This window comes from Euprymna scolopes, chromosome 23 (genome assembly GCF_053919585.1).
Source record: "Euprymna scolopes isolate OS-2025 chromosome 23, ASM5391958v1, whole genome shotgun sequence".
Lineage (NCBI taxonomy): Eukaryota > Metazoa > Mollusca > Cephalopoda > Sepiida > Sepiolidae > Euprymna > Euprymna scolopes.
In genome coordinates, this window is record NC_136504.1 from 19788468 (window position 1) to 19801833 (window position 13366).

Here is a 13366-nt window from a genome sequence, read left to right on the forward strand (position 1 = left end):
GTTTCCTGTTGTCATATTTTGGCCAACATCACATCTAATACAATTTATTAAAAACCACAGATAATCATTGTTTTTTATGCAATGAACATTTTAACAGGTTTGGTAGCCATCCTTGAAAAATACAAGATGAACTCTTCATGCTGTTTAACTCTTAACATTTCGTTTAAAATATTTTCAAATCCAGAGCCTCAGTCCTGGAAGGAATTAGCAAAAAAAAAATATTTGAAAACATTTTTTCTTTTCATTTAAAAGTTCAGAATGCTTTCACTTTTAAACAGATTGTAATGAAGCTTCACAAGATGACTCAAAAGATTTTATTCTTGAATATGATGTTATTTGTACTAAAAATAATATAATATTTGAGTTCTCATCAAATAATCGAGCTAGAGACTACTAACACCTGCGGGTATCCTGTACCTCTACAAGGCTACCATTCGCCCATGCATGGAGTATTGTTGCCACATTTGGTTTTGGTGCATCTATCACTAGCCTCTCCCTCTTAGATAGGGTCCCAAACAAAGTTTTCATTTTAATAGGTCCCACTTTGTCAACTAAGCTCCAACCCTTGTCTTATTGCCGCAATGTGCGTGTATTACAAATATTTTAATGGAATGTGCTCTGATGAACTCGGTACACTTGTGGCTCCTCGATGTACATATACCTGACAAACCTGCTTAGCAACAAAATCTCACTCCTTCACTGTTGAGGTCCTTAGATGCCAGAAAGCTTTCTCATAGTTTCTTCTCTTGAACAGCTAAACTTTGGAATTCCCTTCCTGCTACCTGCTTCTCTGACTGTACTGATATGCAGAAGTTTAATGTAAACCAACATCTTGCTAATCTTTGTTAGGCATGATCTCAAATAGTAGCCCCTCACGTCCAAGTGGTGATATGTCTTGTTAGGGGTGAACGTGAATAAAACATGAAATAAAAGCAGCACATCTGAGTGGTATGTGGCGTCACCTCTTAAATGCCATAATAGACAAAATTGGTTTAAAAAGGAAAGAAGACACAAACTAATGAAGCAATTATTAAATGCTTTTGCATTCTTTACATTTCCATGACAATAGGAAGTACTGAGAACTAGGAAACGGTCAATAAAAAATAAAAAGGGCTAAATAAGGTTCAAGAGTTTTTTGTTTTTGTTTTTCAAGAGATAAATAAAAACAAGGCGTCTCTCTGTTTGTCTGTTTCACTTTTTCTCAGAAACTGCCAAGTCATCTGGCTGACATTTTGTATGGACCTTTGTCATGATAAGGTCCAGCGAACTAAGTATTTTGAGATCTGTTTAATTCACAATTAGGGGTTAATAGGGGTTAGTCACTGCAATAACATTTTACTTTAGAAATTTGACATGAAGCACTCATTCAGAGTCAACAGACATAGCTTTTGCCTATTTTTAACTGGTTAAAAAGAATAGTTGTCTATAAATAGGAGTTGTGGGTGGAAATCATGTCCTCTCGTTGCAAGACATTGGTTTTATGATTTTTTTTCATTTCAGTTTTTCAGTTAAAAAAAAATGCATTTCTTTTGCGACAGAATATCAGAAAATTCCAGTAAGAGCTGATTAATCAATAAAATCTCTTTTGTGATTACTTGAATCGATTTCAATTGTCTTTGGTTCGAATAAGTAATTATTCTGACGTCAAATGGGTAATAAAACTAGAAAAAGAAAGAAAAAAAGTTAATTTAAATCTTGAAGTTACAACCTAAAGAAATAGAACCTTTTTAACTTGTATTATTTTGCAACAGAACATTATGGGGAGAAATAGCAAGTTGTATTCAACAAATCCTATACAATGAATCGCTTGTTTCAATCTGCATAATACATAATACCTTATTTATAAAAAAAATGAGATCGTCCAATTATAAATAATGAAACAATACAAGCAAAGATGTAATTAAAAAATTATTTGGCCCCCAAAATTAGATTTTATGGTTTCAAAAACGGATATAATGTTGTAAATAGAATTCTGACGCCGTCGTTGTCATCATCGTTTAACGTCTGTTTTACATGTTGGCATGTGTTGGACGGTTTTTTAAAATTTATTTCCAAAGTAATCTATCTCTGCTCAGGTCTGTATCCTTCTTTTTCTGAAGTCCATTTTTATCACTTTTCTTATGTTTTTTTTTTTTTTTTTTTTTTTTTAACTTTTTTAAAATCCCATTTTCACCTCAAATGGAATACAGTAGGCAATCAACCAGGGAAATACCACCGTTTTTATTGTATAAAATAACGTGTGTCGGTATTCCACAAAATGAACCAAACACTTGGTTAACTCGAAGAGAAAATTGTTGAAAATTTATTGCAAGCATATAGGTAAAGAAGAGGATACATTGCATAGAAATTTCTTAAGAATTTTCATACAGATTCACAAAGTTTATTTTACGGTCCACAAGAATCCGGGGCACAGTGGATGGAGTACTTGGTAAAATTCAGCTGTAAAAATTAAACTCTTCTAGAAGGTTGCAGGGCGTCACCCAAAATATAATTGCGAATTACTTCTACCCAGTCATGACTGACGGAATAAGAGCATGCTATCCCCGTGAGAATTAAATAAAGGGTTCCGTTAGAAATTCTGTGCAGATTTCCGAGTTTGACAAAATGATTCCTAAGTCTAACAAGATACGAAAAAGATTGGCGGTTACATTGACTGAAATGTTGTGAAAATGACACTCGAGATGAGGACAGTAGTCCGAAGAATCCAAATAATATAAAGTTTAGTTTTGTTTTGTAGCATATCAACCTCTTTAAAAATTATTTAATGCTGATTAATTGTATATGTTGGATTGAACAAAAGTTGCTATTTTGCTTATGACCATCAAGATGTAATGATAACATGGATTGACAATCTCACTATTCATCCATAATGACCATCACACTTGGTAAGTCTGTCATAGTGCACCCAGTGTCTGCACAGAGTTGATGAATGTAAGCTTTTGCCTATTGACTAATATCGGTATGTTCACGGGTGAGAGTCCATAGGAGATCATCACTTATGAGTTAGTCTTGATTTGTTCAGTGGTGTTCACGGTGTCATACTCATCATTTTTACATGTTTTATAAATTGCTGCTCAATGAAGCACTATTTCCAAGATTTTTTCAAAGGAACACGTGGCACGTTCTTGTGATTCAGCTTTTTTTTTTTTTTTTTTTTTTACTTATTACTTAGTGGGTGGATGTTGAGATTTCATAATCGTATTTTCCCCAACACAGATAATCACATTAAATTGAATTCGATTTCAACTGCGTATCATCAGTTTCATGATTCGTAACAATTTTAGAAAGAAAAATTTATAAATCTTAAAAATGTCTGTTTTTTTAAATCTATTTATTTTTTTTATTTTTCAAATATTTAGTCATGATACACAGCATAACCATTTTGGCATACCGATTCCTGCTGGGCTACAAAAGTTAATTGACGTTGAACTTGGTCAGTACTAAAATGGGTGACCATTTGGTAATACCAGGTGCTGTATGTGCTCTGAAACCTGGAGAGGGATGGGTTAGGGTTTTTATCAGACAAAAATTGTTGCTAAGGGATCAAAACGGAAAACAAACAGTTGCCCTTGGCAGGAGTAGTTGACTAACCCTGTTTGCATGCACAAATCTACAATCATAGGTTAAACATTATTTTTTTAAACTATTTTTATGCACATAAGCAGGATTCAGAGGCCTAAGAATCAGGCTGGAGAGTTTTATGTTTTGGCTTCAATTCTAGCCGATAGTACTCAAGTCATTTTTTTATTTTTTATTTTTTTTCAAAATCGCTACTATATATTGGATGTAATATAATCATCGATAGAGAATGACTCTATAATAATAAATGCGAAATCTCCATGAAGCAAAATGTCATATTTAAGCCTTTTTTATGTCCGGGCAACGCCGGGCAGCCTGCTAGTACTTTATATGGCCTAATCATGTTGACACACCGGTTCCTATTATATCATAGAAGCAACGTTGAGCCTGTTAGTACTAATATGAGTGGCCATTTGGTAATACCAGGTGCTGTATGTGCTCTGAAACCTGGAGAGGGATGGGTACTGCCAGACTATTTTTGTTCATGAAATAATGCAACCCCCCCCCACCCAACCCTGGAGGATTAAAGAACTCATCGATCATTTAATCATCTTAATCTCATGCTTATCCATCTTTGTTAAAATCAATTGAATTTTAATTTTTTTTTTTAATCGTTTATTTTCAGGTCATCTGTTCGGTATTTATTAATCTGCTGTTATATTTTACTTATATTTTACTTTCAATCATATTTTTGTCTTTGTTGGATTTTTAATGTTGTTTTTTTTTTTCTTTTTTTGTTCTGTTTATCAGGTTGTTGGAGAATCAACTCCAAGAGACAGAAAAGAAATCAAAACACACTGAACAAGACTTACTTACACAGATTGACGAACTTACAAAGGAAAATGAACGGCAAAAACAGGTCATCAGTCAGGTAAAAATCCCTCTTCTTGGATTCACAAATCTTTTTTCTTCATCATCATCATCATCATCGTCATCCAGCTCTTTCTTCTACCTTCTAAATTTGATCTTTGAAAAACAATGCAGTTAGCATTTTATTTGGCGAGTGAACTTGATACTTAATACATAGCAGGTGCTCGACTGAGCTCCAATCGATGACTCCCTCCTGCACATTTACAACAAAAAACTCATCTAAGTAATTTCCATTTTCTCCTAGAATTAAATGAAACTTCCATGAACAAAACCTGTCTGTGGAACACAATATCATGTGTCTGCTTTCTAGCTGACTATGTGGTTGCCTTCAAGTTCAGTGTAAACAAATTCTTGTTGAAGTGTGTCCTCTTAAATAATCAAATTTAGACCACTTGGAACAATCATTAGTAATTCTTCTAACGTTGTCTTGCCTTCTACCTGACCAACTCAACTCATTCATCCTTATCCTCAAATGGCTTTTGGGTCTTGATAAGCAGTGATATATTAGTAAAACATATATTGTTTTTGCTATTTAATATATTAAAATTAATTAAGCAGGATTTTTTAGTATTGTGGTCCTGGTTAGGGGACACAATATTAAGGTGAAAAAGTCCTGGTGGTCACTATGAGCGGTTAAACTGTGCTCTCTGCTCGACGGCAGAAATGCCTGGCTTACATAGGGCCAGATGAATCATATTATCATGAATGCCAGCACGAATCCATATTATCATGAATATCGGGCAGAAATGCCAGACGAATCCATATTATCATGACTATAGGGGTGTTAACTACCCCAGAACATTAACCTAAATAGGTTTTCAAGTTAAGTTGTTAATATTTCATTCTGCATAGTTATTTCCTTTGCTGTTGTGTTGGGCCATGTTGTTAAAAAGAAAAAAAAATGTAATTTGCTCATAATATTTATTACAGTAAAAATATCCTTTTCTGCAACATATATTATTTATAGATGGATGTTTTTTTTTTATTATATTGGTAACAAATTTTTCTATTAAATTCTTTTGTTTAATACTGAATTTTTTAACTGTTGTTTATTTGGATGGAAACTGTTGTGGAAAGAAATAGACAATATTTTATACTCTTGTTTATTCCATTTTTTATACTATTATTTATTATAGTTTTTATACTATTATTCATTATGTTTTTATTACTATTATTCACTCAAACAAGGTACATTGCTACTTGGATGTAAGGAACTACTATTTGGGACCATATCTACAAGGACACTATTTAGGGAGTTGAACAGCAAGATCTCTGTTTACAATTAAACTTTTGCATGTTAATACAGTCAAGGAAATGGGAGACTGGGAGAGAATTCCAAAGTCTAGTAGTTCGAGGAAAGAAACTCAGAGTAGAAGACTTTCTAGAATCTCTACAATGAAAGGGTGTGATTTTGCTGCTTGTTGGTTAAGTCGAAGGTATTTACATTGAGGGAACACAAGTGCCACAAGTTCTTCAGAGCATATTTCATTAAAATACTTGTAAAACAGGCACAAAGATTCAACATTGTGGCGATGGGACAGGGATTGGACTTTGGTTGGTAGTGTGGAACCTGTTGAATTGGAGACTCTTTTTTGAACACTAAGAGTGAGAGATTAGTGGTAGATGCACCAACCCAAATGTGGCAACAATATTCCATGCATGGGTGAATGGTTGCTTTGATGGCAGATATAGGATACTTTTTGGTGCAATTAATTTTCTATTTGAAAACTTTTGAATTTCAATGCTGATGCCACACATTTTTCATAAAATAGTATATTCATGGCATAGTGTAATTCAATTAATATTGAATTGGACAATATAATAGGAGTTGCCTACCATGCAAGTAAAATTTTAATTTTTTTGTATACGTTTAAAAATTTGCAACTGAATAAAAATCAAAATCTAAAATGCCTTTACTGCATCCTAGATGCTGCATAAGTACAGCTCATTAATAATATAATCTGATTATCACATATACCACAATATTATAACTCAAGATTGACTGAACCATACATATATATATATATATATATATATATATATATATATATATATATATATATATATATATTTACACACACGATGTGGATATCAAAATGAAGCTTAGAGTGAATTCAGGAATGCTGTAATTTTCAGGATTGTTAGAATCATATTCTTCAAATCTAAAGATTTCAAAATGCAATATTGATTCTCCATGAGAAGTTATATATAAAACTGGAAAATGAAACCAATTACTTACAAATTAATGGAAATCAAAATGAATAGCTTTGAATATATACAGGCATTCAAAGAATGTATGCAGGAATATTTTATTTATCTGAGCAAAAATTTGGTGGAGGAGATTTGTTTTAAACTTAGAAACTTGTTGAAAATCACCCCCCCCCCATGAAATAAAATGGGAGGAAAAGAACAGTTGAACACAAATACTAAACTTTTGTCCACAAAAGAAATTTTATGTTTAAACAGAAATATTTGTTATATTACGATGAAAACAATCATTGAATTAAAAACAACACAGAGAAAATGCAAAGTCAGACATTGTATAAGGAAACTGTCCATTTTTTTTATCTTAATAGTACTAGATTATATTTCCTTTTTTCGTTATATGAATTACTCAAATTATAACATTTTAAATTCACTGGCTAGGTAGAATCAAATATCAATTTTGTGGATGCAATCAAATGCAATGATATTCAGGTCTGATGACAAGCAAGATAATTTTGTGTTTTCTGCATGTTGATTGTTAGTATCGGTAAACTTTAATACAATTTTCATCACATACTTTTTTAAAGGTGTTCCTTTTTTTTTTTTAAAGAATTTTTTCCTTGTCTAGATTTCGAGATTTTTATCAATTTTATAAAATTAGATATTTGAATTATTTATCCACGTCATATATATATATATATATATATATATATATATACATACTCTGTGTGTGTGTATCTATCAGCCATTGTTTTTTGTTTAATACATTGTATTCCTGTATCCCCCGCCTTAAAAAAAATCTGTTTTTACCTTAATTAGAAATATTTAAGGTAAGAGACAAAAATATATTGTTAGAAAATATTTACATTTTTTAAAACAATTCAGTGAAGGAATATGCTATTAAAAAAAAGAAAACCAACCTGTTTTGCAATAAAATCGATTGAAGGCCTTTAGATTTCATAAATATTTTCGATTTTTATTTGTTCAATTAAAAAAAAAAAAATTAAAGTAGGATTTTAAAACTTAAATTTATTCATAAATTTTTCATTTTAATTAACTTTTTAATGAAATATTGAATTAAAAAAATTACAAATCTTACTTATAAACAAACACTTGTATTTACACACGCACATGTGATATTTGATTTGATGGAGAGTGATGATCTCACGGTAACAACACTCGTTTCTGGTCAGCCGTGTAACCAGTTTAAAGATATACTTTTTTTTGTCATCCATCTTAGTAACCCCTCCCCTCCCTATTGGGCTCCTGAAGAGCTTATCCTTTTAGCTAGTTTGTTTGGAGTCAAGAGGATTAAATGCTTTCAGTCATGATTTGTTTTTGAAGTGATTCTACTTTTCTCTCCTTTTTTCGTATTAAAAAAAAATATTTTGCCTTCTACAAATCCGCACAACAAATACGTTAGTATTTTCTAGAGTAACACCAGAGATCTTGGATCAAATTTTACTGATGTTCAATCCTTTGTAATAATCATATTTTATCCTTGTTAGCTCCTAAGCTTCATGCCTTGTCTCAAGTGATTTCCATTAAAAAAAAAAAAGATCGGATATTTTTTATTAATAGAGATTATAAAAAAAAAAAGGATAATCATTCATTTGAATATTTGGTGCAACTTTATTATAGTGTGTCATCCGACTCAATCATGTATCTTTGGACAAAGGCATTTCAGGGAAAAACATTATTACGTACATAAGTGTCATGTTGAAATTGGTATGAATTCGAAAAATTATAAAAAATGGTTCAGTAGATGTGCTAGAGCTGATTTTCAGAAAAAAATCCCATTGACTAATGTATACCCATTAACCCTTATCCTCGAGTGGCCTCCGGGCCTTGATAAGTGGTGATTCCTATAAAAAAAAAAAAATAAAAAAAAAGTGTGCAATAGATCGGAGAAAAAGCAAGATGGCTGACCTGTTATTGGGTTCTGTACAAAGCAACTTTTTTACATAGAAGTCACCACTTATCAAGGTCCGGAGGCCACTCGAAGAGAAGGGTTAGTGGGTGTACACTAGTCAATGGGATTATAGTGTAGTAATTGTAAGTAGTGGAAATTTTGTAAATTGGATTACTTAGTTCATCAAGAACTTATTTACGTTGGACTTCAAGACAATCAAATTGTAGTCAGCTGGAAAGCAGGCAAACGGAAGATAGTTCCACAGGCGTGCAGTTCTAAGAAAGAAGCTTTGTTCATGGAATCTACGTTTAGGTTTAGGCACGGATAAAGAGTGGGGGGATTATTGATAGTAGTTTTGGCTTAAACGATAGAATGCATTTATCTTCCCCTGTTTTCAATCTTCTAAAGGGTTAATTTACAGTGAAAAATCGCAACTTCAAAAAATTCCGTTTTTACTTATAGTTATTTTTCTACTGGACCATTTGTTGTAATATTTTGAATATATACTAATTTCGGCATGGCACGTAAGTACGTAATAATGTTTTTCTCTGAAATGCATTTATTTCAAAGACACACTATAGTAAAGTTGCACTGAATATTTAAATCATGAGGATTTATTTAATTTATTTTTATCCCCCCCTCCTCCTCCCGAATTAGTTCACATTGATATTTGACATAGTTGACATTGATATTTCCATTCAGATTTCTCTCCAAGATTTTTATGTTTAAGAAATGAAGAATGAGAAGTTGATTTTCCTTTCATTCCGTCTTGTGTGCGAATCTAATTAAAACTCTCTCTTCATTAACGGTTCAGTTTGCCTTTGTTTGATTCTTGCATCTGATGTTTATAAACATACACAACAGGAAATGTACACAGGGCCGGTTCTAGCTCCCCTCCCTGTCCATACTAATCCATGAATCTCGTTTTTCATTAAACAAGATCAGAATTATTCAATTTTAATTAAATAGTCAACCGTTTTTCAGAAAAAAATAAAAAAAATAAAAAATATAAAGAAAAGTTTACAAATTAACAGCGTAGTGATTTTTTTTTTTGAATGAGTGCAAGTAAGGGTTTTATTTTATTTACAAAAGAGTAAACGTATATCTAGGCCCGAAGGCTACTCAAGGATAAAGGGTTACTGAGTGTCAGATGGTCAGTAAGACAACACTAATGATCAGTAGTCGTGGAAATTAGGTAGAATTTGATTATTAAAGAGGACGGCTCAGCAAGAATTTGTTTACATTGGACTTGAAAACAACCAAGTTGTAGTCAGCTGGAAAGCAGTTCACGGTATGGACAGTTCTAAGAAAGAAACCTTGTTTCTGGAATTAGCATTTAATTTTAGGCACAAATAGAGAATCGAAGAAACTGTTGATAATGGTTGTAGCTAGATGAGTGCTGTGAATGTTTTGCAGAAGTGGGGCATAGACTGAAGCTCAGTCGAGCACTAGGACAGAACATACATCGCAACATCTTTGAAAATGTTTGTTTTAGTAGCATTTTTATTTGTAACTTTATTTATATTAAAAATAAAGGAAAAATAATATAGTAATAAAGGTCAATGTTTGCCAGAGTACCAAGTAAAGTCTTTTAAAAAGTTAATTTTTAGAGATTTTCGGCTCTGTTTTAAGCGAATATCACATTTAAAATTATCACCAACAAGTAGCTTTCATGATCTGATGACCATTATTATCCAATATATTCCTTATTATTTTCACTGAAGGCCACGTTGTTTTTTTGTGCACACGCATTGAATGTTTCGTTTTGTTTGTAATAAATAATTGATTAATAGAAAACATTTTTTGAAATGTGTTAACGCATGTAGATTTGAAAAACACCAACATCTGAAAAGTGTGAACATAATGTTTCTTAATTTAGATTTACATATTGGAAGACATGTTGGATTGCCATTAAAAAATAATTAACATTATCAATGAAATAATTAAGACTCATTTTGCCTGATATTTTCTTTCTTTTTTTTTTATTATTATTCCTCTTCCTCCTCTCTTTTTATTTCTTACTCTTTCTCCTTTTTTCTTTTTCCATTTTTTCTTTCCACTATTTTCCCCTTCCTTTTCTCCCTCTTGTATCTTTTTCTCCCTCTTTTTTTTCGTCATTCTTTTTTTTCTTCACTCTTTTTTTCCATTTACACTCACTTTCCCACACCTTTCCCCTTTTCTCCCATTCTTCTTCTTTCTCTGTTTCATTTTCTCTTTTAGCCTTAGTTCTTTTTTACTTGTGTCCCCACGGATGTAAGTTAGACACATGGTCATTTTCTCTTTTTTTTTTTATTTTTTTGTTTAATGTAAAAAAATAAGCTCAAACAACGAAAAAAAGAATCACTCTGGACTACCACAAAATCACACTTGTAATCCTCATCAACGGCAGGCAATAAAACCATCTCTCCTCTTAAAGGAGGGTGTATTACTCAGGAGAATGAACTTGCTAGACCAAAGAGATACTGTGTTTTAATTTTTTTCAAAAATCCATCTAGGCAAAGTTAGAGATTTTTTTATTTATTTATTATTTTTTTAAACAGTAAAAAGAAAAACAGCAAAAAAAAAAAAAAAAAAAAAAAAGCACTCTGGACTGTAAACAAAACACAAGGCCAAGATCCAAGAAATACCGTTTTTGTTTTTTTTATTATTATTATGCAGAAGTCCATCTAGAATTGTTGTTCGATTTTTGTCCAATATCATTTCCACTTTTCTATCATTTGTGACCATATTATTTCTTTGATTTTTTTTCGCAACGTTTAATGTCTATCTGTTCCATTTCAGCTCAATTCAATTGCCACAGTATGTATATTCTGCAATGCATCTCGCCTTCCGTTTTGTGCCATGATTTTACTTTAAAGCATGTCAACTGCACTTTTGACCACTTCCTTCTTTTTTACGCTCTCTCCCACACCCCTCAGAGATATATGCTAAGTAGGTGCTTGTGTAGTATAAGTGATCTTTTAAACCCACGCATTTCAAGTGAAAATATTATATTACATATTTATGTGTCGTGTCAAAATTAATATAATCTCCCAAAATTACAAAAAATGATCCAGTAGTAAAAAATAATTACATGTGAAAATAAAATTTATCGAGTTTATCGATTTATAGAGTTTTAATGTTGAAGAGTTCTCAAAATCCAGGGGAGATGATTGCAATCAATAATTTTGATTAAATAATTACAATCTGCCATCTTTAAACACAATATATCGGAATGTAATTGTGGTTGATTTTTTGTTAATGCATCTTGCACATCTTTTACTGGATCATTTTTCATAATTTTTGGAATTCATACTAATTTCAACATGACATTGTGAGTACGTAATGTTTTCACCTGAAATGCATTGGTTTAAAACATCACTATTTTACATAAGCACTATTAAGTGTGTCTTTATTTTTTAATCTACTACACACACATGCTAATTATTAATTAGCTGTACATGTGCAGTGTTACCCGAAAGTATTTTTTTTTATTTCCATTTTTGTTTTACTCAGTTTTAATTCAATTTTTTTTTTTAACCAAATTATTATTTTAAAATTGTTTTTAACGGTTAAATTTAATTATTACAATATCGTTTGCTGATTAAATTATTAATCGAACAAAATTGTTGTACAACTATAGCTAATTTAAACTATAATTAATGTAATGCTGTTTTCATCTCTTTAAAATTATTGGATGTTTTTAATCTAATGTTCACACTCACACACAAATATTCTTATTATTAATTAGCAGTACATGTTGGCTGAAGATATCGGCTTATTGATTTAAATGTATCAAACATATATATATATATATATATATATATATATATATATATATATATATATATATATATATACATTTAAACTTTTTTGCAAATTTCGATCTCATTTTCCACAAAGCAAAGATCAAGACTATTTTCCTCGATAAAACAGCTAAACACCAAATTGACTGGATTTGGCATTAAATGACCCCCCCCCAAAAAAGGGGTTGATATGCTGTAAAACAACCAAACAAAAAACTATAAATAAATATTTAAAGATATAAAAAACTTTTACTAAAATGAGTGGATTCGGCATTAAATGACTAAAAGTTTAGCTATGCTGACGACAAGCGAAATCTAGAAACATGTGTGTCCATAGATGACTTTAATGCACGTAAAATATTTAATAGATATTTGAATTAAAAAAATATATATTAAAATGTTTAATAATAAAAAAAAAACATTACATTATTGATTATAATAAATAAATAAAAAAAATACATCACAAATGAGGGTGACTCAAATTTAAACAAATGGCAGGTAACTCCCTAAATCGGATTTAAAAGCTCAATATTTACTATATAGTAAATAGAGCTTAGTAATACATATTGAACGATTTATAATAACTTATATAATACTAGCAATGGGTGCCCGGCATTGCCTGGAGGTGTATGCTGAGCAAAAAAAAACAAAAACAAAAAAAAAGTAATTTTTTAAACTTTGACGCCTATTATGACCCATTAATATTTATTGTTTTGCGCTCAAATCAAGTTATTAAGTTAGATCCATGTCCAAGGAACCAATATCTAAAATGTCAAGTGTTTAGACCCAAAATTGTCGGAGGAGTTTGGTAGAGTTCTCAAAGGTCAAATCGCTGAACTTTGACCTGTTAACAGCGAAATTTCAGGCCGAAACCCGATCACATCGATTTTCCCAAATCTCAGTACCCTGCATATCAAATTTCGAGTCTGTAGACTGAAAATTGACATAGTTATTGCGTAGGGAAATGTACACAGACACAGGCACACACACACACACGTTCACTTTTATAGATTGA

General features: G+C 31.3%; 1 protein-coding gene across 1 annotated transcript in view; it reads left to right on the top strand.

The window, feature by feature from the left end:
• Positions 1-13366, top strand: part of LOC145245793 (unconventional myosin-Va-like) — a 577542-nt gene that overhangs the window by 473498 nt on the left and 90678 nt on the right. Inside the window, 2 exon segments of the mRNA XM_080107437.1 lie at positions 4330-4450; positions 11348-11365. Of these exon segments, the coding sequence (XP_079963563.1) occupies positions 4330-4450; positions 11348-11365 (139 nt within the window).